General features: G+C 41.6%; 1 protein-coding gene across 1 annotated transcript; it reads left to right on the top strand.

Annotated features, from left to right (window-relative positions):
• The first annotated feature begins 15753 nt into the window (after positions 1–15753).
• LOC134299294 (dead end protein homolog 1-like) lies at positions 15754–25779 on the top strand. Its single transcript, XM_062981689.1, has 2 exons — positions 15754–18872; positions 25275–25779. Exons 1-2 carry the CDS (start codon positions 18802–18804, stop codon positions 25777–25779), a joined length of 576 nt encoding a protein of 191 aa, XP_062837759.1. The 5' UTR covers positions 15754–18801.
• Positions 25780–26218: the final 439 nt, after the last annotated feature.

The raw sequence follows: 26218 nt of genomic DNA, 5'->3' as shown, positions 1-26218 counted from the left end.
GGAAACGTTCTGCAATTTGAGCTAGGAGGGTTGAATGTGTTCTCCCACTGTACCAAATTTGATCAGGATAGCTCAAGAAATGAGGGCGGGAGATCCTTGTAAAAGTCCCCCCAGGTGCTTTTTTTTGGGCGATTGCGCATACGCGCCTGCCATTTTAGAAACATTATGAATTTTCAGAAATATCCAAAAATTTTGAGGGAAAAAATCTGAAATAGTTTCTATATCGAAGCGCGGGCGCCCCCTACTTTAGAAATGAGAAGGGAAGCAATGCCTTGGCAGGAGTGTCACGTCCTTTGGAAACTATAAATTGCTGTGGACACTCTATTGAATCAAATCAATGTCTGACTTTGTGATTGCAGAAATAAAACTCAGCCCAAGGCTTGGGATTAGAAACTGAGCGTGAGGGAAGCAATGCCTTGGCAGGAGTGTCCACATCCTTTGGAAACTATAAATTGCCCAATGCCTCTTTTCAAGCAAGGACTCTTTGCCAGATCCCACAAGCCCCAAGCCAATGCAATATTTATTACCCAAAAAATATACACAATCTCAAACCAGCAACAAAAGCCCAAACCCTTACCAGACCCAAACCCCTCTGTCTCTCTACAGCCAGAACTTCACCCTCTCTCCCTCAATGCAGGCGGCTTGTTTGCTTGCGCAGTGCACCACCCTCTCCGCTCAGAAACCCACCCAAGAATGGCTCGCCAGGGCTATGGAGGGGGATTTTCCATGTGGACGCAGAGGACGCTAGCCCCCACCTTTCCATCCATCGTGGAAGCGTCTGATTGGCCTGGGAGTGGCAGCCATTTTAGGCTGCGCTAGGCTCCCATTCAAGGTAGGTTGCAGAAACAAAAAATTTAAAAAATATATTTTTAAAAAATATATTAAAAAACATTGGGGGGGGGGGAATTTAACGAAACATTAAGACACAATTAGAGAATGGGCCAACGATGGTTCAAATTACATTGCCAGTTGCGCCCAGGGACAACGTTTCGGAACTCGATTCAAAAAGCGAGAACAATCCGAAATAATTCCGATATAAGAATCATAATTTTTGGACAACCCTAATGCTCATAAGATTTCACAGAAAAGAAAAGAAGAGAACAGACAGCAGGCCTTTGTTATCTGTTAGATTGTGCACAGGCAACCATATTAGCTGAGTGGCCATGTGTACATATCTATGTGTTTATATCAATGTGCAAGTTGATAATTGTCTTTACTAAGAAATATTACGCTTACACTGGCCTACTTCAAAAACAGCTGCATTTAAAGAAATTACAGATCTAGAAAGCAAAGATAAAATAACATTACAATTATTGCTTTCCCAGAAGTTATAGAGGAGGTAATCCAATTGCTTTCTTCAATAAGGCACTCAGGGAAGCACTGTAATTTGCTAGTTGAAGTTCTATAGGGAAATCACAGGCTGATCATGAAGAAATAGCCAGAAGAGGCAGAGTCTGCACAAGCATTACTATATTAACAGGAAAAAAAGCCTTCAGAAAACTAATGTAGATTATACCAAACTGCCATAAACTAGAGAAATGGTGGGTGGGAATGGTTATAAGACACCAATATTCTAAGATACTGTCTCTGTTTTTACTCTGTCATACATTGCTGATGTCTGTTGAATAGAATAAGTCTAGGAAATTCTTTCCTACAATTATCTATTGTGCTATAGTTGTAGCATTTTTCAACATGGACTTTGAATGGACTTTTTGAAGAAACTTGAACCTTCATTTATGAGCTATGCTGATATTCCCTGGATCTCAGTACACTATTCTATGTAACCACTGGAATTATGTGAAGGCTCCTGGTGCTAAGATCACTTGCAAATTGCCCTACCCAAGTTAGTACACTTGCTTCCCTAAGTGCCTTATTGAAGAAAGTAATTGGGGGCAATGAACTGATTTCACAAATCAATACAATGCTGGCAATATACTGAAAATGAATCTATAATATAGTTACATCAATTGAATGCTACTTTAGTGGCCACAGATACATTCCATGGAATCTTAGTTTGATGCAGTATGTAGAATTCTCTGCTACACAGCTTCGGAAAACTCTAAGTACCTCAGCAACTTCATCACAAGGTTTCCCAGGATGAAAGCACGGTATGTAACATATGATAAAAGTGATATACATGTACAGTTCAAATATTTCCAGAGATATATTTGAAAACTTTCAGAATTCTATGCACAGCAGCTAAGTGTTCGCAACTGCTGAACCAATGACATTAGGTTTTCTTTTGTTCTTGAATTAATGCTGTGGGTTCTGTGCTACACATGAGACCAGTAAAAGCCTTTATGATGATCAAAGGTCACCAGCTGTTTTGTGTGCTAGCAAGTGGGACCCTCATGACCACTCCGCCCTTGTTCAAATACTCATAGGAATGAGTAGTTAAAAATGTGTATAATGAGGGCTAAATTGATCAATATGCTCACAAAACACTTTATGTGTGATTATTCATAAGCTTTTGCAAAGCATAAGTACTAAGGGACTAATTACGATACAATTAGTAGGATTCAAATATTCAATGCACTGGATCTCCATTTTGCTCAGGCTAACAAAGCATTAAGTCAGTGTTCAGAAGAGCCACCGTGGGAGAGGCATGTGAAATTAAACTAATGTTAAATAGAGATGTGAAAGGCTTGGTGTTTGGTTGCAAATTTCAGTCCAGTAATTGTCTGTTTCCTGTTTGTTGATCTTCATTCTTTCCCCATGGATTACCTTTAAGTGACAACTCTGAAAAAGTCTGAAGAGCCACAAAATGAGGCTAGCCAATATCATTCAGAATAGGAATAGGCTAGCCAATATCATTCAGAATAGGAATAGATTCTCAAATGTGATTTCCCTTGGTGCCCAGAAGTATTTGCAAAAGTCATTTGCAATTACCTTTCCCATTATACCCAGTAAGCCTGGATTGTATGCCAGTTCTTACAGATGGGTCATATTATCATGCACCAAAACAGAAGCAGCTGTAATACCTCAAATAATCATTTCAGATAATTTCCCTGTGAATAGAAGCACAAGAGATTGAAGCTTATAATCTCCCCTTGTGGTTTATGTCACATTACTATGCCACATTAGAAGTTGCAAAAAAAAATCATAATGCAGTCATCACAACAGATAGAAAAATGCTAGAAAGAATACGGAATACTAGCTTTAGTCACAGTATACCTCACTTGCAATTTAGAATGTCCATAGTAACCTGACAGGTTATTTTGATTTATTTCAAACTATATTGTCAATCATCATGAATTACATAAATTGCAACAGCAAAAATTGATGCATGTCTCCAATATGTTTCTCTGTAGCTACAATTATCACAGAGCAAACTTCAGCTAAAGCTGGCTTGGGGTGTATAATTGCAAAAGCATACTTATGCTTTTTGTATAATTTTCGATGAAGCACAGCAGCAATTATCAAGTTCCATTAAGTGTGATTTATTCAGCTCAGGCCCCTTGTATCCAACTGTTTAGTTCATGGAAGCTATGGAGGCACCTTATATACAAGGACTTGAACTATGTTGGTGTGAAATGTTACAGGCTAGGTATTTTTTGTTGCCAAATTTGTAGTCTGAAGATAGATCAATAAAGTACATATTTTAATCTACTGAAATGTATACAATATAGCATCTAAGCCACAATACAGGAAACTAGATGTATTACCTACAGGGTTTGAGTCTAGGTTGCCTACAGGATCGCCTTCTCCTATACAATCCACCCAAATATTTAGGTCCTTTGGGGGGCAGCTACTCCAGCCTGCCAGGACCCAATTGGTGACCATCACCCAGAGGACCTTTCCATCGGCTGCCCCAAGACTGTGGAATGACCTGCCAGAAGAGATTCAACATTTAAATGAGCTGTTGGAATTCACCCAAAGACCTATTTCTTTTGGCATGCCTACCCAGGCAGTTTTAATGTCAAAGGTCACATGCCAACTGAGAGCCCAAATATAGTTCATTAAAGTAATAGTCCAAAAATAGTTCAGTAAATTAACAGAGACTTGAAACACTTAATCTTCAGTGTTATTAGGCAGTCAAAGCAGGAAAAATGCCAAAAGCATTAATTGGCATATAATCCGGATTAACCAGAGATATAATCCGGATTTAACATAGAATACTTGAACTCAGCCCAAAAGCTCAAAACGGGCTTAAAATGGCAAAACAAACAAAGGCAAACAGTTATGAAGCACCCAAAACTTTCCCAAAACCCAGAAGTACAACAGCAATTCCAGACTGAAACAAGAACCCAAACCGGGCTAAAAAGCTCTTTGCTGTGAGCGGCAAAAACAAGTGAAACTGGAAGACACTGAAGAGTTAGCGGCAAACCGCTGCAGAGACAAACGCCGAGCCAGGAATTAAAGGAGCAGAACGCTGTAACGTAGTCAAGCCGGTCCGAAGTCGGGATAAGGAGAATGTGTCAGAGTCGGAAACAAAGCCAGTAGTCAGCAACAGTAGACAGCCACAAAGACAGGAATGACGCCAAGACAAGGTTGGGAGCGAGAGATAAGAGTTGAGTTCCAGTCCAAGGTCCAAGAGGTGAAGTCGTCACAAAAAGGTCCACGTCATGGAATGGCACAAAGAGCCAAGACAACGGAGGCGAACAGCAGATCTGTTGCAAAGTCCCAAGCCAGTCTTCAGAATCACGTACAGGAAACCCAATGGCACCCAGCAACACCTTGCCACACGCAAAGCATCCCCAATTTATTTAGGTTTCCTTGGGCGTCCAAACCTCTAACGTCCATGGATCAGGCGTCCCAAACTCCTCATCAGAGTCAAGATCATCCTGCCCACACCCAACTCTATCCACACCTGTGGAACTACCCTCATTCCTCCAGGCAGACCATGTGGGATCTGCTTCTGAAGATACCCAAGTCTCTCTAGCATTTACAGCATCCATGGACCCAGATTCCTCCCCAAGATCCTCCGGAGCCCATGCCCAATCTATGCCAACTTCCTCCGTCACCACTGGTTCCTCAGCATCCATTTCCAGCTCAAGATCCCCTCCCAAGTCCCCACATGAATCTTCCTCAGAAGACTCCTCATCGATCTCCCTGATTCTCTTCCTGTGTAAATCTTCCAGCGAGCCCTCCTCACGAGGGTTCTTCCTTCCTCTCCTGATCCCTCCATTATCACTCACAGCCTCAGAAGACTCATTCACAACATTTAATCACGAATTTTAAACTTGCATCTTATGTTTAATATTTGTTCTGTGTATTTTAATATGTATTTTGTAGAAATATGTTTTAATGAGTGTATTGTGTATTTTGCAAGAACTTGGCAGTAGCTTAAATCAAGGAAAATGCCTACTCAAATGTCAACAGAGCATGATTAAGAATAACCTTACCCTGGGTATGTGAACAGATGTGACCTGTAATAAACTTTACCAGGTGTAATGTGCTCACTTATAATCAAGATAAGAGAACATCCAGGCAATGCAACTGAGAATAACCCATAGCAGGTTCTGTGATGGCTGATGTAATCCAAATGGTCAGCAGCCAAAGACTTCACAAGTATATATGAGATAGTATTATTGTATTGCATAAATGAGATACAGTGAGCACCTTTGTTTTGATTTCTTTCTTTTTACTGGATAACTGATAACCTTGAGTAAATTATAGAGAGAATAAAAGCATCCAACTGGGATTTACATTTTTCTTCTGAGTTTATTTATTTATTTATTTATTTCCAGCATTTATACCCTGCCCTTCTCACCCGGGGGGACTCAGGGCGGCTTACAACAGTTGTAACAGTAGAAACAGAGTTTCTACTTAAAGCCTACTTTGCTTTGATTTCTGCAAAACTATATCATGCTTAAACAGCGAAAGTTATCTGGAGCTGTGGCCATCTTGCAAGATGACAGGGGCAACATGGGCCTGACAAGCTCAGGGAAAGGAGAATGGTGGCACTGATCCATGTGGACAGCAGGCATTTAGGTGGCATCATACTCCAAAATTGAGGTCAATTTGCTGTTCCCACTATGTCCAAATTGTGAAATTGCTCCTGAATGTAGAGCAAAATCATTTCACCCCAGTTTACCCCTCATTGATAACCTCATTGGAAGTAATTGCATCGACTTCCAGGAGTGACCTCTGGCCCACTTTGGATTTTAGGGCTAGTGAGTATCAGCCCATTGAGAAGTTTTTTTATATGAAGTCGTGCTGGTCAATTTATTTATTTATTTATTTATTTATAGTATTTATATTTTGCCCTTTTCACCCCGAAGGGGACTCAGGGCGGATCACATTACACATATAAGGCAAACATTCAATGCCTTTAACATAGAACAAAGATAAGACAAACATAGACTCCGAGCTGGCCTCGAACTCATGACCTCTTGGTCAGAGTGATTTGTTGCAGCTGGCTGCAGCTGGCTGGCTGCTTACCAGCTTGCGCCACAGCCCGGGTCAATGTTAGTTATACTGCAAAATTTCAATGAATGACTGATAAATGTGATCATGGTTTATTCTTAATGATTCATTGTTTGATTGGGATATTTGTTGAATATTTCAATGACGATGTTATATCTTTATGTAAAAAATGTACAAAAATAGTTCCCCCCCCTCTTGGGAGCATGTCTACTGATTCTCTTTGAGGGCATGGCAATAGGGACTGTCATAATAAGTTCCTACACTTCAAAACCTGCCACTTCAGCATTGTTCTACCTGAATATTGTGCTCTTTTTCTCTTTTTTAACTGCTCACTGTACTTGTTACAAAACTGCCTTATGCAACCCAGCAATGTGTTAGTCAACAGTCACTTTCATTTAAAGTAAAACTAGCATCTGTCAAGTGATCTGGAGCTCTCAGCAGAAGCCTATTGAGGCTAGCAGACATAGTAGTTGGCAGCCTCCATAGCACAGCTGACTTCACGCTCCAGGGAATTGTTCTGGTCTTGCAGTTGTGCTTGCTTCCAGGTTTTCTCTTTGTAAGTAACAGCTAATAGCAAAAACAGAATCCTGAAGTGGAAGTAATATATGTTGTTTGATCACATGTCATATGGACACTATGTTTCTGTTCTGATATCTCACAATGGTGTAGAATTTTTTCCAATATGCAACATACATCTCAGCTAAAACCTTTCTCAGAAGGTACAAAACAAGGAACATTTAGCAATATCACAGATGGCAGCTATTGGCAACTGTTGTTGAAGACTGTACATGACTGTGCATGTGTGAATAGATACCTTAATCTCTCTCTGTATCTGTTTTGTGTAGCTGTGTAGTATAGCCATTTGAATATGTGTTTCAGTTTTTAGGACAAAAGGATCTAAATGCCCACTCAGCCATGGAAACCCATTGAGTGAACTTTGTCAAGTAACACTTTTTCAGCCAAAGGAAAAGGCAATGCCAAGTCTCCTTTGAATAAATCTTGCCAAGAAAAAACTTTGATAGGATTGCCACATGGAACAATTCCAGAGAAGGTCAAACAGAAAGGTCAACGGACTGGAGGCTAAACTCTATGAGCAGCATCTTAGGGAGCTGGCTATGTTCAGCTTGGAAAAAAGAAGGCTGAGAGGAGACATGATAACTTTGATAACTGTTTAAATGTTTGAAAGGATTGCACAATGAGAAGGGGGCAAGCTTGTTTTCTGTTGCTCTAGAGACTCTGCTATGGAGCAATGGAGTCAAATTACAATAAAAGAGATTCCACCTAAACATTAGGAAATACTCCCTGATGGGTAGAGCTGTTTAACAGCTGAATATGCTGCCTCAGAGGGTGACAGAGTCTTCTTCTAAAGAGGTTTTTAAGCAGAGACTGGATGGTCATTTGTTTATGTGTTCCTGCATGGCAGGAGATTGGACTATGATTTTATGAATCTAAGTCAGATTCAGCTTGAAGGTACAGAAGGTGCAGAACAACAGTTTTAAAATATATGTGATAACATGTCTATCTTCTCTCTCTATCTCTGAACTTGTGCACTTGAATCTTCTTACTCAGATTACTTTAAAAGATATATCCCAAATCTCCTGTGCCCTAATTAGGATTGGCAAGTTTTGTTCTAAAGTGAGTTAGGATGGGGACAAAAACAATGATAATCACAATGGAATTATGGTTTTGTATTATCTAAAATTCATTGTAAATTCATACAATTGTGCAGTTTAAGAGATGTGACAAATCAATACATTGCTTATAAACAGTTTACACATTTTAAAATCCAAGCATCTAAAATACTTATAGTGGAATAAAATATGCCAAAATATTTTGATTGATGAGGACAAATGCACATTTTCAATAAATTGTGTAAACAAATAAAGAATTTAAGGTAATGGGGAATGAACAAAATGCATACACATTTCAGTGGGGAAAGAAGAAACAAAGTTTCACAATTTCATATGGAATGACAACAATATACAAGTGGGCTTCAGAGAAACAACACAACTGAGACAGAGGGGTTCACATTTTTGCTTGTAGTAAGCACTAGTATGCCCCAAGAAATTAATTAATTAATTAAAAGTGAGACTCTGGACTGCCTCCTTCCAGTGATTTCTGTTGTCCTTCCACATTGGGAGGATGTGATTGCCTCACACTCCAATGAAGAAGAAATTTGCCTTCAGAGACTTAAATATCTTTTTGTGTCTCTATTAAGATGCTGCTATGGACATACATTCTTTTAAATATCCCTATAGCCAGGATGAGTAACATATAGTGGGACCTCTAAAACTAAAAAATATATGATTCTCAGCTATCAGACTTTGATAACACTATGTAACGCAATTTGAAAAACTTTCTGTTCCTAGTTTGAAATTTTTATTTCCTGCTGCCACAAACTATGTTGAATTGCTTGAGACTCTATGAGATATTCATTGAAATACTATAGAAAAATCTGCCGCAGGATGTTCAGCAAAAACAAAGCTTTTGCAGTTTAATAAACCTTTTCCCATGTTTTTATAATAGCACTAATGAGAAAATGACATTTATAACCCAGGAACAAAATTGGTGTTACACAGTGTAATCATCACATTAGGTATTGACTCTGTCTGATGCTAGTTTCATCGCTTTGAGTCATACCCATAGGAGAAAAGCAGGATGAAAATAAATAAATAAATAAATAAATAAAGCAGCTCAAAAACCTAGAGTACAAGTGGAATAACTGACTATGATATTCCTGGTAATTGTCTGTCAAATTCACTAGACTGTGGCCTTGGAATGAATAACTATACAATGTGTTGTCGAAGGCTTTCATGGCCGGAATCACAGGATTGTTGTGTGTTTTCCGGGCTGTATGGCCATGTTCCAGAAGTATTCTCTCCTGACGTTTCACCCACATCTATGGCAGGCATCCTCAGAGGTTGTCAGGTATATGGGAAAAGTAAGAAAGGAAGGTTTATATCTGTGGAAGGTCCAGGGTGGGAGAAGAACTCTCGTCAGTTGGAGGCCAGTGTGATTGTTGTAATTAATCACTTTAATTAGCATTGACATTCTGATCAGCTTCCATGTGGTGTCCCTATTTACTAAGGTTCCGGTATTGGACACCATCACACTAATCAAACAAAACTTTCCAGAAGACATCACAGCCCTGTTTCACCACAAGCTACTTTCAGTGGGACAATAAATTCTATGAACAGAAAGTTGGAGTCACCATGGAGAGCCCTCTCAGCCAAGTAGTAGCAAATTTTTAAATGGAACACTTTGAAAAACAAGTCCTAGGAACAGCACCAAAAAAACCCAACTATATGGTTCAGATATGTTGATGACACCTTCACCATTTGGAGCCATGGAGAAGAAGAACTCAGGAAGTTCTTGGACCACCTCAACAGCATCCACCCAAACATTCAATTCACTATGGAAAAAGAAAAGGAAGGAAAACTGCTATTTCTAGATGTTCTAGTCATCCACAAACCTAATCAACAATTGGGCCACACAGTTTACAGAAAACCTACACACATGGATAGATACCTTCATAAAAACTCCAACCATCACCCAAGTCAAAAAAGAAGCACAAACAAAGCCCTGACAGACCGTGCGCAGATCGAGGCAAGAGAAGTTGCTAAGCCAAGAAAGCGACCTCAACCGAAGACCCTAAAGCCTGCCCTCCCCTCAAGGGAGGACGGACGAACGGGTCCAGTGAATCGCTGTTGGCAGTGCGGATCACTGAAGAGGGAAGGGCAGGGAAACCTGCACAACAACTGCTGACCTCCGCACATTTTAAAACTAAGAAAGAAGAAAAAAGAAAGCTGGGAGACCAGCAAACGAAACCGTGAGCTTCAAAGAAAAAATTCTGATTCTTTGCAAAGAGGCTTCCCCCCATATTATTTACTACAGTGTGAGCGGATGTAATTAATACAAAGGATCTTCCTAAAAGGAACAGCAATTAAGGACTAATTCCCCTCCCCCCGGCTCCCCGAAAGGGTAGAGCGGGGAGGTTAGGGATGACAAAAGGACTTCCAGCACTGCTAAGGATAATACAACGGTCTGATCTTGGCGACATCTTTGTTATGGCTATGTGATCCTCGTCTCCATAAACAACGTCTGGCTAAGTACAGGAAATGGAAGGGGGCGTGATATAGAAAGGAAGGGAAAGGAAGAATCGGAAGGGACAAGTTAAGGGCAGAAGAAGCCAGCACTAATAAGATTGAGCAGAGGATGGAGGAAGAAAGGAGAGGATGAACGGAAGGGACCAGTAAGGGCAGAAGAAGCCTGTGCAACTAAGAGTGTGAGAAGGGCGGAAGTGAGAAGGAAAAGATGGATTGGAAGATACAACTAAGGGCAAATAAGCCAGCGCCATTGAGAGGGAGTAAGGGCGGAAGAAGAAAGGAGAGGCCGGACCGGAAAGACAACTAAGGGTGGAAGAAGCTGGCACCTCCAAGGGCGAAGAGAGAGCGGTAGAAGTAAGGAGAAGTGGAGGAATGTCAAAAAGGAAGTGAGAAGAGAGAGATGACACAACAAAGAGATAACTTTTGAGGAAAGATGAAGACTGCAGGAATGAATCAAACTGAGTGATAATGTCCATATCCTAAAGGAGAGAATAAAGAAGGATGAGAGAAGCATAATCTGTAACTGTAACACAGTAAGGTGTTTTTGTTTTCTGAATTCCAGACTCAAATTAATTAAAAAGAGAAATTTCATGGTTTGAGAAACATTTATTGTAAATGAAACTGAATCTTGTTGAAATTAATTGACTATTTGACCATTTGATTTTTACTTTTTATTCTTTTTTATTTTTTTGGGTTTATTATTTTTTTTATATTTTTCAAAATATAAAAATTCTTATTACCATTGCCATTAATTTCTTAGCAAGACCTATATAGGGGATGACATTAGATAGGCCATAAAAAGATGTTTTTTTCTCTTCATAAAGATATTATTAAGATTAACTTGAAGAATTAATGAATTGTTGATAAATTGTAAGATATTAATTTTCAGGACTCAGTAAAGAATAATTAACTAGCTGATTGAATGAGTGGGACTTTGAACAGTGGACTGTAGATAGATAGATATATATACATATCTCTAAGAAAGTAGAACTAAAGGAGCTATTTATACAAAATGATTTCATCTAAATCTAAACAAGATAAAGATATGAAAGACAACAAGGCTTTACCAAGAAGATCATCGGTAACAGACGATATAAGCCTTAGAGATCTACTGAAAGAGATACAGAGAATTTCAGAGAAACAGGACGTACACCAAAAAGAATTACAATCTATGACAGAAAGACAACAGGCTCATCAAAAAGAATTTCAAAGTTTTCAAGAGCAGATGTTAGAAATGAAAAAGGAAATTTCAGAGGAAATTGGACAATTGAAAAAAGAATTGGTGAGTGTACATGAAGAGATAAAAGAAGCTAAAATTGATAAACAAAAATTCAAAGCATCTCAAACAGAAGAGAGTGTCAAGTCTAGAGAACAGAAATGAGAAGATGGAAAGAAAACAAGAGAGAATGGAACTAGAAAGCTTAGAATTTCAATTAAGATTTAGGAATATCCCAGAGGAATCTAATGAACAAATAAGACAGATAATAACACAAATTATAGCAAAGATTTTGCAGCTAACAGAACCAGAGGCGGATAGAGAAGTGGACCGGGTATATAGAATAACAATGACATATGCAAAGAAATTTAAAGTACCTAGGGATATGATTGTTCACTTTACCAGGAAAAGAATCTGTGATGAGATCTTAAGACAAAACAGCAAAAATCCAACGATTTACAAAGAAAATAAGATTGCAATTTTAAAAGAATTCCCGCAAGAATCACTGAATAGAAGAAGGAAATACATGTTCCTAACTGAAGAATTAAAGAAAGCAGGTATCAGATTTCGGTGGGAGAGAACTGAAGGTATTATGGTCACCTACAAAGATCAAAGGTATTGGCTGACCTCAGAGGAGAAAGCAAAGGAGTTCTATAAAAAACTTAAAAAATAAAAAAATAAAGTCACCAGATATAGCAGAACAAACAGAGAGGAAGAAGAAAAGAAGATTTTACTCCCCGGAAGGTGAAGGCTTATTTGCAGAACATGGAGCTGGGAACTTTGATGTGGATGAATCGACAGATGACGAACCGGATAAACCTGAAAATAAAGACAATGAGTGATATCGAATGCTAAATAGAATGTTATTCAAACAATATTAATGATCTGAATTCTCCAAATAAACATAAAAAGGTCTTTCGGACTCTTAAAAAAGGAAATTATGACATAATAGCCCTACAAGAAATTCACATTAATCAAAAACGTGGCCTATCTAATTCAAAAATCACTGGGAAAAGAGTTTTATTCGGTTGCCCCAGAAAAAAAAGAGGGGTGGCCTTATATGTGAATATGAATTTTACGCCCAAATTGGTATTTAAAGATGATGACGGTAGGATGGTGGGAGTTTTGATTCAAAGGAACTTACAAATTTTTTTGATCTGCATCATATATGCCCCAAATGAACCAAAAAACCAATTTATATCTAAATTGAAAGAAAATATACTGGAACAAGAATATGATGATCTAATTATTTTTGGAGATTTTAATGGAGTAATAGATATCACAACCGACAAGAGTAATAAGAAGAAATGTAGAACAGAACAAATTGTCACACTCCTGAAATCGGTTATAAACTTTAAAGAAGTATTAGATTTACATGACGTGTGGAGAATTCATAATATGAAAGAAAGAGACTACCCTTTTTATTCCCATAGGCATCAAAGTTGGTCCAGAATCGATATGGTCTGGAAAAAAAATGATAGACAGTGTTTGGAACTACTGCAAAGAATGAAGAATGGAAGTATACGTTTCCCCTTATATATACATTTTTTTGTCTTTTTTATTGTATTTTTCTTCTACAATTTTTTAGATATGTAGGTATATATATAGATATATATCTGTCTTTTTCCCCCTATACATACTTTATCTTCTTCCCTTTTTCTTTCTTTTCTATAACACATAATGTTCCCCCACTTTTTATGTATTCAAAAAATATTTTCTTTCAATAAGAAATTATTTTTTAAAAAATAGCTTGCAGGTTCTGATGCTCAAAATTCTTGCTATTCTTTTATAAAAGTGGGCAACTGTTAAGTATTAAAAGACTGCAATAGTCTCCCAAGGGACCGTGGGTGTGTACATCCTATTCCATTTCCACTGCCCTCAGAAAGCCTTTTTTTCTTTTCATTATGCCTTAGAGTTTATGGGGTCAGATGGATTACAGCACAGAAATTACCAGGGGGTCAACCTCTGAGTTAAATCTTGTAGGAAAAAAACTATTTTGTGAATAAAATGTTACAGTTTTCCCCATGGTGAAAATCCTTCCTATGTCATGGGGCAGACTTTCAAGCAAAATTTCAATTGCCATTTTTATAACTTGAATCTCCCTAAGTTTTTATACATAATACTATGAGGAAAGAAAACAACATAATGTTTTTAGAATGCTGTGATAACCTTTGGACTGTACATTATGGGTTTTTAGGGGTGCACCCATTGTTTGTGATCTTGTGTGCCTCCAAGTCATTTCCAAATTATAGAGACCTCAGGTGGACCTATCATGAAGCTTTTTCAGCAAGATTTGATGGGGTGGCAAGGATTTCCTTTGGCTTATTCTTAGGCTGAGATAATTTGACTTGCTCAGAGTTATTTGGTGGACTTTCATGACTGACTGAGGATTTGAACTGATCTCCAGAGCCATAGTTCAATACTGAAGTCACAATACTATATGCTGGTATAGTGTACTTCCATTCACATCTGGAATATTAGCTTGCAGTGATTCTAAGCTGCCACCAAAACAAAGACTCTAACTTTTCCTGAAGATGAATTATGAGGCAAAACATTCAGCCTTATTTGTTGAGAGAAATTATCATGCTGGTGACTTTCACTGTCTTTATCATGACTGAAATCTCACTGCTTAGCCTATACTATATTTACTCAAATATAATTCACATCTTTATTGGCTTAATTGTTTAGATGAGAAACTGAGAAACCATGCCCCTTTAGGGCAGAGCCGGCCCAAGATAATTTTCAAGTGTAAGCGAATAGAAATTTTGGTGCCCCCCCCCCCCACACACACACACACACCAAACCACATGAACGGGCCAGCAGAGCATTGGATAAGCAAAAATGTTGGATAATATGAAGGGCAAGTGTGAATAACTGCAGTTGATCACATTGATTAGCATAGAATAGCCTTGCTAGACATGGTTATGGTTATTGAGCATTATTCCTAGCAGTGCAGTAATTGAGGACTTTTTAAGTATTGACCACTGGACTGATTCTGGACTATGATTTTGAACGTATGTGGTTGTAATTGTTGTTTTTAGTAGTTTTTGTTTTAATGTTTGAGTTTAATTGTCATTATATTATTGGAATTTGTATGTCGGCCATCGAATTGTTGCCAATTGTGAGGCCACCCTGAGTCCTCTTCGAGTGAGAAGGGCGGGACAGAAGTATGGGAAATAAATAAATAAATAAATAAAATCAGGACAATAAAAAAGAACACTCAAAAACAGGGGAATTCCAAACATGAAACAATCAGGGCCAGCTAACACCTCTCAACAAAGCTATACAAACCCCACTTGCTTAGTTTCCAACAGACCTCACAACCTCTGAGGATGCCTGCCATAGATGTGGCCCTCCTCTGGACACTTTCCAGCATTATTTGGCAGAGAAGGAGAAAGAATTTGGGCCCTTCCACACAGCTCTATAACCCAGGATATCAAGGTAGGATAACCCACATTACCTGCTTTGAACTGGATTGTCTGAGTCCTTACTGCCATATATCCCAGTTCAAAGCAGGTAATGTGGGTTATTTGTTTGAAGCCATTCTTCCACATTCTAGTCTCCAAGGCAGAAGATAACAAGCTTGCTCCCTCCTCCCTATGACTGCCTCTCACATAATTATACATGATGAGGAAATTCCCAGCTTGATTTCGTCCCCACAGGCTATATGATTATGTGGGATGCAGGACTTCTTTGGGGTCAGAAACACCGTTTCCCGCCAAAGGGAAGGGGATGGGGTCTCAGAAACATAATGAGGCAACATAACACATGGGCAAGTAGGAACACATAAACAGAAACACTGAGCTTTTAGGGCAATTTTATATACATGAGAGATGTAGTTTCCCAAAGTACCCTAGCAAGCCAGACTCCTTGGCACATAAATCCTGGGGGACTCTAAAGAGAGGGATGAAAGAAGGAATGTCCCCAAGTTTGGGAAGGCGCGGGGCCAGGATGGCCCCGATAGAGGGAAAAGATGAACTGATTGCAAAAGAGCAATTTAATATATAACATTTAATATATAACATATAATTAAAATATTTATTAAAATAATAAATAAATAAATAAAGTTTTATTATTCTTATTCTTAGAAGATAAAGGGAAAAGATAAATGATTACAAAGAGCGAATAACTATAAGTTCCGGATTGCTATTGTTACAGGGCAGTCGGTGGCTCCCAGAAAGAGCACCAGACTCAGAACCAGGAGGCTGCGAGTTCGAATCCCGCTCAGGGACAAAAATGTCAAAATCAGTTGGAAATGTTTTGCCAGAGAAGGCAAGGCTTGACAGCTCGATTTATTTATTTACTACATTTATATACTGCCCTTCTCACCCCAAAGGGGACTCAGAGCAGCTTACAAATTACATTCACATACAATACATTATATTATTAGCATAGTAAAATAATAGTATTAAATTACTATATTGTACTAAATCATTACATTGTAATATTATTAGTAATATTACATTTAATATATAACATATAATTAAAATTATTAAATTGCATTATTATCAGTATTATATCGTAATAATAAATAAATAAATAAAGTTTTATTATTCTTATTCTTAGAAGATAAAGGGAAAAGATGAATGATTACAAAGAGCGAATAACTATAAGTTCCGGATTGCTATTGTTACAGCGCAGTCGGTGGCTCCCAGAAAGAGCACCAGACTCAGAACCAGGAGGCTGCGAGTTCGAATCCCACTCAGGGACAAAAATGTCAAAATCAGCTGGAAAAAGGCATGGAGGGTACGGGGCGCAAAGAGAGCTGCCAAGGCACATGTTTTGCCCAAGAGCGCCCCCCGTCGACGTGTGCCCAACTCGGAGGCGTAATTGGCGTGCCATGTTGGACCGGCCCTGCTTTAGGGTTTACTAAAGGAAGGGGAAATGGTATCAACTTCATTCAAGTCAAGGCTGGTGAATGCATCAGGCTCCACTAGCAGAAGGGCACTGCTTCTCCTTCCTTCTTTAGCAAATCCTTTTTTGTAATGTGCAACTCAAAACTGAGGTGCACATTACATTCAGTGGCACACTAGACCCAAGTCAATATGGGTAATTAAATTTTAGAGTGAATATAAACTTACTGGGAAAATACCGCTTGCCCTGAAACAATACAAATGTCACAATGGAGTCACTCATAGCTATGGATAAGGAAGAAATGCAGCAGAACACAGTACCTGTGGAAAGGGGGATAAAATGCCTTAATTCCAAAACATTGCAAGTGTTTATGCTGCTGTGGTCTCACTTGTTATTTCTGTCGCAGACATTGTACGACAATATCATTCAGCTTAACTATGTGTAAAGAAGTTCAAGTTGTATTTGGAGAAATAGAGGAAGAGGGGGATTGCAAGAGGGGAGGATAGACACACAGAGAAAAATAATAAGCTTATTGAGTTAGATGTTTATTGTAGATCTGGGATTTCTGGAAAGTGATATCAAACAATAATGACATGATAAATGTTTCTGCTGTGTGATAGATTTAATCAACTGTTTCTGTGACATCTGGGAAACATTCAGGTATCTGAAAAATATATCCTGCTAAGGTCTCATCCTACCACTGTTTAGTTATGGATGGCTTCAGCATGTCACCATGGCCAATCTTCTCAAAAATAACTTTCTAAACTTTTTACTGAAGAAAAGAATAAATGTTTCTGGAATACAGAGTTGGACAAAAGACTGCCTCTTGTAGTCTGTCTTTATAGGTTCCTTAGAGCAACTGCCACCTTTGATTGATATACAGCCAGCAGAAACTAACAGGAAGACTCTTATTTCCTTGTCATACTTTTGAGGATGTTCAGCTTTACCACCAGACTGCTAGCCCATAGCATCTAGTGATTGTAATTTGGAGATTCTGTGACAGATGGATACTACATATTTTGCTCTGAAAGGTTCAAACGCATCATATATCATATAGTTTGCAAATAGCTGCTGCTCTTATTTCTTTTGTTCTCTAATGGCTAAATTTGCTCTGAAATGACATGCATTGCAGCAATAGTTTTAAAACTCAATAGATCACTTTAATGTCACACCATTTGTGTGGTGCCTGAGGTCCGCTATTACTTACTTTTGATAACTTGATAACAGATGCTTTGGAACTGGCAGGCTGGAATTTGCCTCACATGGAATTTCCTTTTGACACTAACTTGAACTGCTATGGTTCCAACCTATGGAATTGCTACAGAGAATTTTTAAATTAAAAAAGTTTCAAATATGGGAAATCAATCAGCCTTTTAATTTTAACATTCTGCAAAATGGAGAAAAGAAGCCTCCTAAAAGAAGTTTCAAGGTGGTATTTTCCCCCTAAAGTACAGCAATATAAACAAGAATTGACAATATTGTGCATTTAATAGGCATGAGTAATTGATAAAAAGTTTCAAAAGTCATTGCAAAGCGGGGAGTGCTGGCATTTTGTTTGTAAAGTGTTTCTAAAGTATCGTTAGTGAAAATTTCGTTGCTATTTTGTTAAAGTAATTGAGCACCTGGTGAATCCTTAGGGGCTTTTTTTGCTCTCATTTTTACAACTATTGGGATGAAACTTGCTACAGTGGTAGTACATGTTTACCACTGTTAGCCCACCAAATTTGAAAACATTTCACTTATCCACGGATCTTTGTGGAATTTTCAAAGTATTTATAAACATCATTTAAAAAAATTACAAAAGCTATCTCATTGAATTTTCTATACAACAACACAAGATAACAGGGGATCATTTTGTGCAATGTTCAGAAATCTTCATATATCTATTGATGTTAGAGAATGTTTTTAAAATTTTGACAAAATGCTTTTTTTTAAAAAGCCACAACAGCTATCTCATTGAATATCTCTCATATTAACCAACAGAAGAAACCAATATTAATCAATTCTACATTTTCATAGAATTCTAGAGTTGGAGGGGATCACCAAAGGACATCTAGTCCAACCCCCCTTCTTCCAGGCAGAAGAGCACCATCAAAACTCTCCTGACAGATGGCCATCCAGCCTCTAAACTAATCAACATGCTTCCCAGGTAGAAAGGCATGGCTGCAAAGGTGAGGTGCATGCTGCTGGCAGGAGCAGGGTGTCATGGTTGCTGCGTTGTAGAGGTGGAAGAAGAATTAGGAGGTGGCTTCTGAAATGTGGAATGAACAATTACATCAGGATAACAAAGCTGCCCTTCTGTCTTGGGTGAAAGAAACTGGAATCCAGTTGGTGCAGAGCAATCATAGAATCATAGAATAGTAGAGTTGGAAGAGTCCTCATGGGCCATCCAGTCCAACCCCCTGCCAAAAAGCAGGAAATTGCATTCAAAGCACCCCAGCCTCTGCTTAAAAGCCTCCAAAGAAGGAGCCTCCACCACAGTCTGGGGGAGAGAGTTCCACTGCCGAACAGCTCTCACAGTCAGGAAGTTCTTCCTGATGCTCAGGTGGAATCTCCTTTCCTGTAGTTTGAAGCCATTGTTCTGCGTCCTAGTCTGCAGGGCAGCAGAAAACAAGCTTGCTCCCTCCTCCCTATGACTTCCCCTCACATATTTGTACATGGCTATCATGTCTCCTCTTAGCCTTCTCTTCTGCAGCCTTCTCTTCTTGTATGCTGCTTGCCAGCATACAAGAAGTGAGTTTGCAGCCCCATCCTCAGCCTTGCTCCTGCTGCTGCTTTAAGGAGGGAAGGAAGAGGGTGGAAGAGGAGGCCTTATAACATCTGCTGGACGCTTCTTGTTGTTCCATCTGCTGCTTGCCAGCATACAAGAAGTGAGTTTGCAGCCCCATCCTCAGCCCTGCTCCTGCTGCTGCTTTAAGGAGGGAAGGAAGAGGGTGGAAGAGGAGGCCTGCGGCTCTCTCAGCGATTTAAAGTCACTTTTTTGTCGAACTGGGTGGCCTCCTTTACCATCCTCCTTTCCATCGAAGGCTTCACTGAACTGGGCAGCCGCTGCCTTTGGTGGCCACCCCGCCGGACCAGGAGACGGCTTCCACTGGAGCTATCACCTTTCCCACCCACAAGATCTATTTGGAAAACCCTCGTCTGACCAGATGTTCTCCATTGGAAACTCTTGTTGACTTTGTTTATGGAGACTGTTGTTCTTGACTAAAAAACTGTCCCTTATTAGACTATTTGGTGCTGTTGCCACTTGGCTTTTTTCCATTTTTGTTTTCCTCCTATCCCTTTTAAAATTTATGTTATTCTAGTCGTGTAGGTGGAGGAAGGCTACCTTGCTACAGGAAGCCAGTGCTATGGTGACCAGCCTAAGTCGGATGTCGGTTAGAAGGGAGGGTGTTCAGACTGATGGGGGGGAGTTGCCCAGCCAAGGAGCCCCCATTGAAGTAATTCTGGGGCGGGGGAGATACAGGAAAGGGAGACCAAAACAAATTCAGACTAGGGAACTAATTCGGCCTAAAGCGAGATTTTTGGTAGAATTAAAACAGTCTCCTGATGTGATAAAGTTGGATGCCCAAGTCGGCGGATCCTCTGGATTAAGGGTGGTGCTGCTGAACGCCAGGTCTATCAACGGAAAATCGGCTATTATCCAGGATTTGATCCTGGATGAAAAAGCAGACCTGGCGTGCATAACGGAGACCTGGTTGGACAAAGCAGGGGGGGTTAATCTCACCCAGCTCTGTCCTCCCGGGTACTCCGTGCAGCACCAGCCAAGATCTGGAGGACGGGGAGGCGGGGTCGCAGTGGTCTATAAGGAGTCCATCCCCCTGACCAGGTGCCCTATCCCACTGTCAACCTCGTTCGAATGTCTCTACCTGAGAGTGGGTGACCGGGACAGGTTAGGGATTCTGTTAGTGTACCGTCCACCCCGCTGCACTAAAGTCTCCCTGCCTGAGCTAGCGGGGGTGGTCTCGGGCCTGGCGTTGGAGTCCCAGCACCTTTTGATGCTGGGTGACTTCAATGTCCATGCGGAGGCCACCCTTTCAGGAGCGGCTCAGGACTTCATGGCCACCATGGCAGCCATGGGGCTGTCCCAAGTGGTATCTGGTCCCACACACAGTGCAGGACATACTTTGGACTTGGTTTTCGGTCAGGGATGGGAAGATGATGGAAGTGTGGAGGAGCTGACCATCGCTCCCTTGCCATGGACCGACCATCACCTGCTCACGTTTAGACTGGCTGCGCCCCCCAACCTCAGCAGGGGTGGAGGACCTACTAAAATGGTCCGCCCCAGGAGGCTTATGGATCCTGATGGATTCCTGACGGCTCTTGGGGAGTTTCCCGCCACTTCGGCTGGCAATTCTGCCGATGCCTTGGTTTCTCTCTGGAATAGGGAGTTAACCAGGGCAATTGACATGATCGCTCCAGAACGCCCCCTCTCGAGTAGTGGAGCTCAACCATCTCCTTGGTTCACTGAGGAGTTGGCAGCGATGAAGCGAAAGAAGAGGGGTCTAGAGCGCATGTGGCGCTCGAAGTGGAACGAATCAGACCGAACACGGCTGCACCTCTTTCTGAAGGCGTATGCTGCTGCAATAAATGCTGCAAAGAATGCCTTCTTTGCAGCTAATATTGCGTCCGCGAAGAACCGTCCAGCGGAGCTGTTTCGAGTTGTCAGAGGTTTGTTAAATCCCACCACTCAAGATGGGATCCCTGACAGCTCGGCAGCTCGCTGTGAAGCATTTGCTCGGTTCTTCGCGGATAAAGTCGCTCTGATCCGCTCTGGCTTCGACGCCATATTAACGGCAGTCTCCGGGGATGTAACACGAGCACCTTCTTGTCCTATTTTGATGGATTCTTTTCAATTAATTGAGCTCGAGGATGCGGACAAGGTGCTTGGAGAGGCGAGAGCCACTACCTGCATCCTAGACCCCTGCCCATCCTGGCTGGTGAGAGAAGCCAGAGGGGGATTGGCCGAGTGGGTGAAGGTGGTGGTGAATGCCTCCCTTAGAGACGGCATTGTTCCAGCGAGCTTCAAATTGGCTGTGATAAAACCGCTGTTGAAAAAGCCATCACTGGACCCCACTCAATTGGATAACTATCGGCCGATTTCCAATCTCCCCTTTTTGGGCAAGGTCGTGGAACGGGTGGTGGCAGCGCAACTCCAGGCATTCTTGGTAGATGCTGATATTCTAGATCCGGCACAGTCTGGCTTCAGGCCGGGGCATGGTACCGAGACTGCCTTGGTCGCCTTAGTCGATGATCTACGCCGGGAACTGGACAAGGGGAGTGTGTCCTTGCTGGTTCTGCTGGACCTCTCAGCGGCCTTCGATACCGTTGACCACAGCATCCTTCTGGGATGACTCGCCGGGTTGGGCATTGGAGGCACTGTTCTGCAGTGGCTCCGGTCCTTCCTGGAGGGACGATCCCAGATGGTGTCACTGGGGGACACCTGCTCGGCTCCACAGCCATTGTCCTGTGGGGTCCCGCAGGGGTCGATATTGTCCTCCATGTTGTTTAACATCTACATGAAGCCGCTGGGAGAGATCATCCGGAGTTTCGGGGTCCGGTGACATCTGTACGCAGATGATGTCCAGCTCTGTCACTCCTTCCCACCTGTCACTAAGGAGGCTGTCCAGGTCCTGAACCGGTGTCTGGCCGCTGTGTCGGACTGGATGGGGGCCAATAAATTGAAACTGAATCCAGACAAGACGGAGGTCCTCCTGGTCAGTCAAAGGGCCGAACAGGGAATAGGGTTACAGCCTGTGTTGGACGGGGTCGCACTCCCCCTAAAGACACAGGTTCGCAGTCTGGGGGTGATCCTGGACTCATCGCTGAGCCTGGAGCCTCAGGTTTCAGTGGTGGCCGGGAGAGCCTTCGCACAACTCTGCCTCGTGCGCCAGCTGCGCCCGTTCCTTGGGAGGTCTGACTTGGCCACGGTGGTCCACGCTCTGGTCACATCCCGGCTGGATTACTGCAATGCACTCTACGTGGGGCTGCCTTTGAAGACGGCCCGGAAGCTCCAGCTGGTGCAGTGGGTGGCAGCCAGGTTAATAACGGGAGCGGCCTACAGGGAGCGTACAACCCCCCTGCTAAGCCAGCTCCACTGGCTGCCGATATGCTACCGAGCCCAATTCAAAGTGCTGGTTTTGACCTACAAAGCCCTAAACGGTTCTGGTCCTGCCTATCTATCCGAACGTATCTCCTCCTATGAGCCCGTTAGAACCTTAAGATCTTCCAGGGAGGCCCTGCTCTTGATCCCACCTGCCTCGCAGGCGCGGCTGGTGGGGACGAGGGACAGGGCCTTCTCAGTGGTGGCTCCCCGGCTGTGGAACTCCCTCCCCAGCGATATCCGGCAAACCCCTTCCCTCCTGGGATTTAGAAGAAAACTAAAGACTTGGCTCTGTGCCCAGGCATTCAGCAAATAAGCTCACTGGCTGATGTAATTGGGTCGCAAATCTGTAATTGTAGCAGTAGTGAATGACTGAGGATGGTGCAATATCGCTGCCTTGCAGCATTTTAATTTTTATATACTTTTTATCACGTTTTTATCATGTTTTTATCATGTTTTAATTGTTTTGTTTCATAGTATATTTGTTGCTGGCCCTCGTGGCAGAATGTAAGCCGCTCTGAGTCCCCTTGGGGAGAAGGGCGAGGTATAAATGCATGTAATAAATAAATAAATAAATAAAATATGCCCAGTTCTTTAAGCCTCTCCTCATAGGGCTTGTTCTCCAGACCCTTGATCATTTTAGTTGCCCTCCTCTGGATGCATTCCAGCTTGTCAACATCTCCCTTCAACTGTGGTGCCCAGAATTGGACACAGTATTCCAGGTGTGGTCTGACCAAGGCAGAATAGAGGGGGAGCAAGACTTCCCTGGATCTAGACGCTATACCCCTATTGATGCAGGCCAAAATCCCATTGGCTTTCTTAGCAGCCACATCACATTGCTGGCTCATGTTTCCCTTGTTATCCACAAGGACTCCAAGATCTTTTTCACATGTACTGCTGTCTAGCCAGGCATCCCCCATTCTGCATCTTTGCATTCCATTTTTTCTGCCGAAATGGAGTATCTTGCATTTATCCCTGTTGAACTTCATTTTGTTAGTTTCGGCCCATCTCTCTAGTCTGTCAAGATCATTTTGAATTCTGCTCCTGTCTTCTGGAGTGTTGGCTATCCCTCCCAGTTTGGTGTCATCTGCAAACTTGATGATTGTGCCTTCTAACCCTTCGTCTAAGTCGTTAATAAAGATGTTGAACAGAACCGGGCCCAGGACAGAACCCTGCGGCACTCCACTTGTGACTTCTTTCCAAGATGAAGACAACGCATTGGTGAGCACCCTTTGGGTTTGTTTGCTTAGCCAATTACAGATCCACCTAACCGTAGTTTTGTCTAGCCCACATTTTACTAGTTTGTTTGCCAGAAGGTCATGAGGGACTTTGTCGAAGGCCTTACTGAAATCTAGGTACGCTACATCCACGGCATTCCCTGTATCGACCCAACTCGTAACTCTATCGAAAAAAGAGATCAGATTAGTCTGGCATGACTTGTTTTTGGTAAATCCATGTTGACTATTAGCAATGTCTGCATTTGTTTCTAAGTGTTTGCAGACCACTTCCTTAATTATCTTTTCCAGAATCTTGCCTGGTATCGATGTGAGGCTGACTGGACGGTAATTGTTTGGGTCGTTCTTTTTTCCCTTCTTGAAGATAGGGACCACATTTGCCCTCCTCCAATCTTATGGGACTTCTCCTGTTTTCCAAGAACTCTCAAAGATAATTGTCAGTGGTTGTGAAATAACCTCAGCTAGTTCCTTCAATACTCTTGGATGTAGCTGATCTGGCCCTGGGGACTTGAATTCGTTTAGAGTGGCCAGGTGTTCCTGGACAACTTGTCTCCCTATTTGGGGTTTGATTTCCCTGAATCCTCCGTCCATTTCATGTTGCTGAGGTTGAAGATGGCTTTCTTTTTGTGAGAAGACCAAGGCAAAGAAGGCATTAAGCAGTTCTGCCTTTTCCCTGTCCCCTGTCACCATCCCCCCATCTTCTCCTTGCAGAGGCCCTATCACCTCCTTGTTCTTCCTTTTTCTACCAACGTAAGCAAAAAAAGCCTTTTTTGTTGTTTTTAATGTCCTTGGCAAACCTGAGCTCATTTTGCGCTTTAGCCTTCCGAACATTTTCCCTACAGGAGTTGGCTATACGTTTGAATTCTTCTTTGGTGATTTCTCCCCTTTTCCACTTCTTGTGCATGTCTCTTTTGAGCCTTAACCCGGCTAGAAGTTCTTTGGACATCCATTCTGGCTTCTTTGCACTTGTCATATTTTTTTTCTTTGTTGGCACTGTTTGCATTAGCGCCTTGAGTATTTCACTTTTAAAAAACTCCTATCCATCCTTAACTCCCTTTTCTTTTAATTGGCGTCCATGGAATGCCGCTCAGTATTTCCTTCATTTTTTGGAAGTCAGCTCTCTTAAAGTCCAGAATGCGTGTTTGACTTGTCTTAGTTTCAGCCTTCCTTTGTATGGCAAACTGCAGGAGCACATGGTCACTTGCCCCTAAGGATCCGACGACTTCTACTGTATTGATCAGGTCATCCACATTTGTTAAGATTAGATCAAGAGTTGCTGATCCCCTTTGTTGCCTCTTTTACCTTCTGGACCATAAAATTGTCTGCAAGGCAAGAGAGGAATTTGTTGGACTTTGTGCTCTTGGCCGAGTTTGTTTTCCAGCAGATATCAGGGTAGTTGAAGTCACCCATGATGGCAAGAGAAAGAACAGTAGCCCTCTACCAGGTTTGTTTGGAGGTCCAGCTCCATCTGGTACAGAGGCTTACATAGGGAAATCCCACAGGATAGATATGAGGATAAAACTAATTCCTCTTTTCCAAAGTGTGGGAAAGCTCTATGAATTTTGCCTCATGATAATATTCAGTGGGTTTAACCGGAGCTTTGCCTATGCCATGTATATGGACCGGTATGGTGCTCAGAAGGCTAGCAGGCTGCTCAATATATACAAAATCCAGAAGGGCCACCAGATACTTGTTTGCAGGAGCACCAACAAGTGTGAAATCTGCATGGATGGCCTGACCCCATTGGTGAAAGAGGACCAGTTTCTTCCGATGCTACAGGAGCTAACTACAGGAGTCCTGAGCAAGAACCGGCGGCAACTTGCAGAGATGAAATACATCTCTCATCAGGCTGCTGCAATAGCCAAGAAAGCTCTTGTAGAGGTACTTTGTGTCTAATTCTTAACACAACTTTGGTCAGACTGTAACAACTTATGTTTGTGTTCTTCTCTGACAGAGAAGGCAGTAACAGCAGACAGTAACCCTATGCACCCAAAATGCCACTGTGTCTAAGGCAGCTATTAATGCTCTGATATTAAACTCCAAATAATATCAATTTCAAAGGTTGCCCCCTTTGCATGGGTGTCTGAGAATGTCAAATGTAGCAGGCAGAGACTGTGTCCATTGGTGTCCAAGGCAGCTCTAATCTAATCTCAATCTAAATCTAAATCTAATCTAAATCTAAATCCATAATAAAAGCGAAAACCCGTATGTCACACAGACAGCCTCCAGCCTCCACAAACAGACTATAGTTCCCAGGGTTAAGAATCCAGCAAGTCACCTCTTTGCACTGACATTGCGGTTACAGCGAGCACCATCAACATGCAGCCCAGCCCCT

Source organism: Anolis carolinensis, chromosome 1, assembly GCF_035594765.1.
Source record: "Anolis carolinensis isolate JA03-04 chromosome 1, rAnoCar3.1.pri, whole genome shotgun sequence".
Classification (NCBI taxonomy): Eukaryota; Metazoa; Chordata; class Lepidosauria; order Squamata; family Dactyloidae; genus Anolis; species Anolis carolinensis.
Note: the sequence above shows the minus strand (reverse complement) of the source record. Positions and strands in the feature narration are given on the sequence as shown.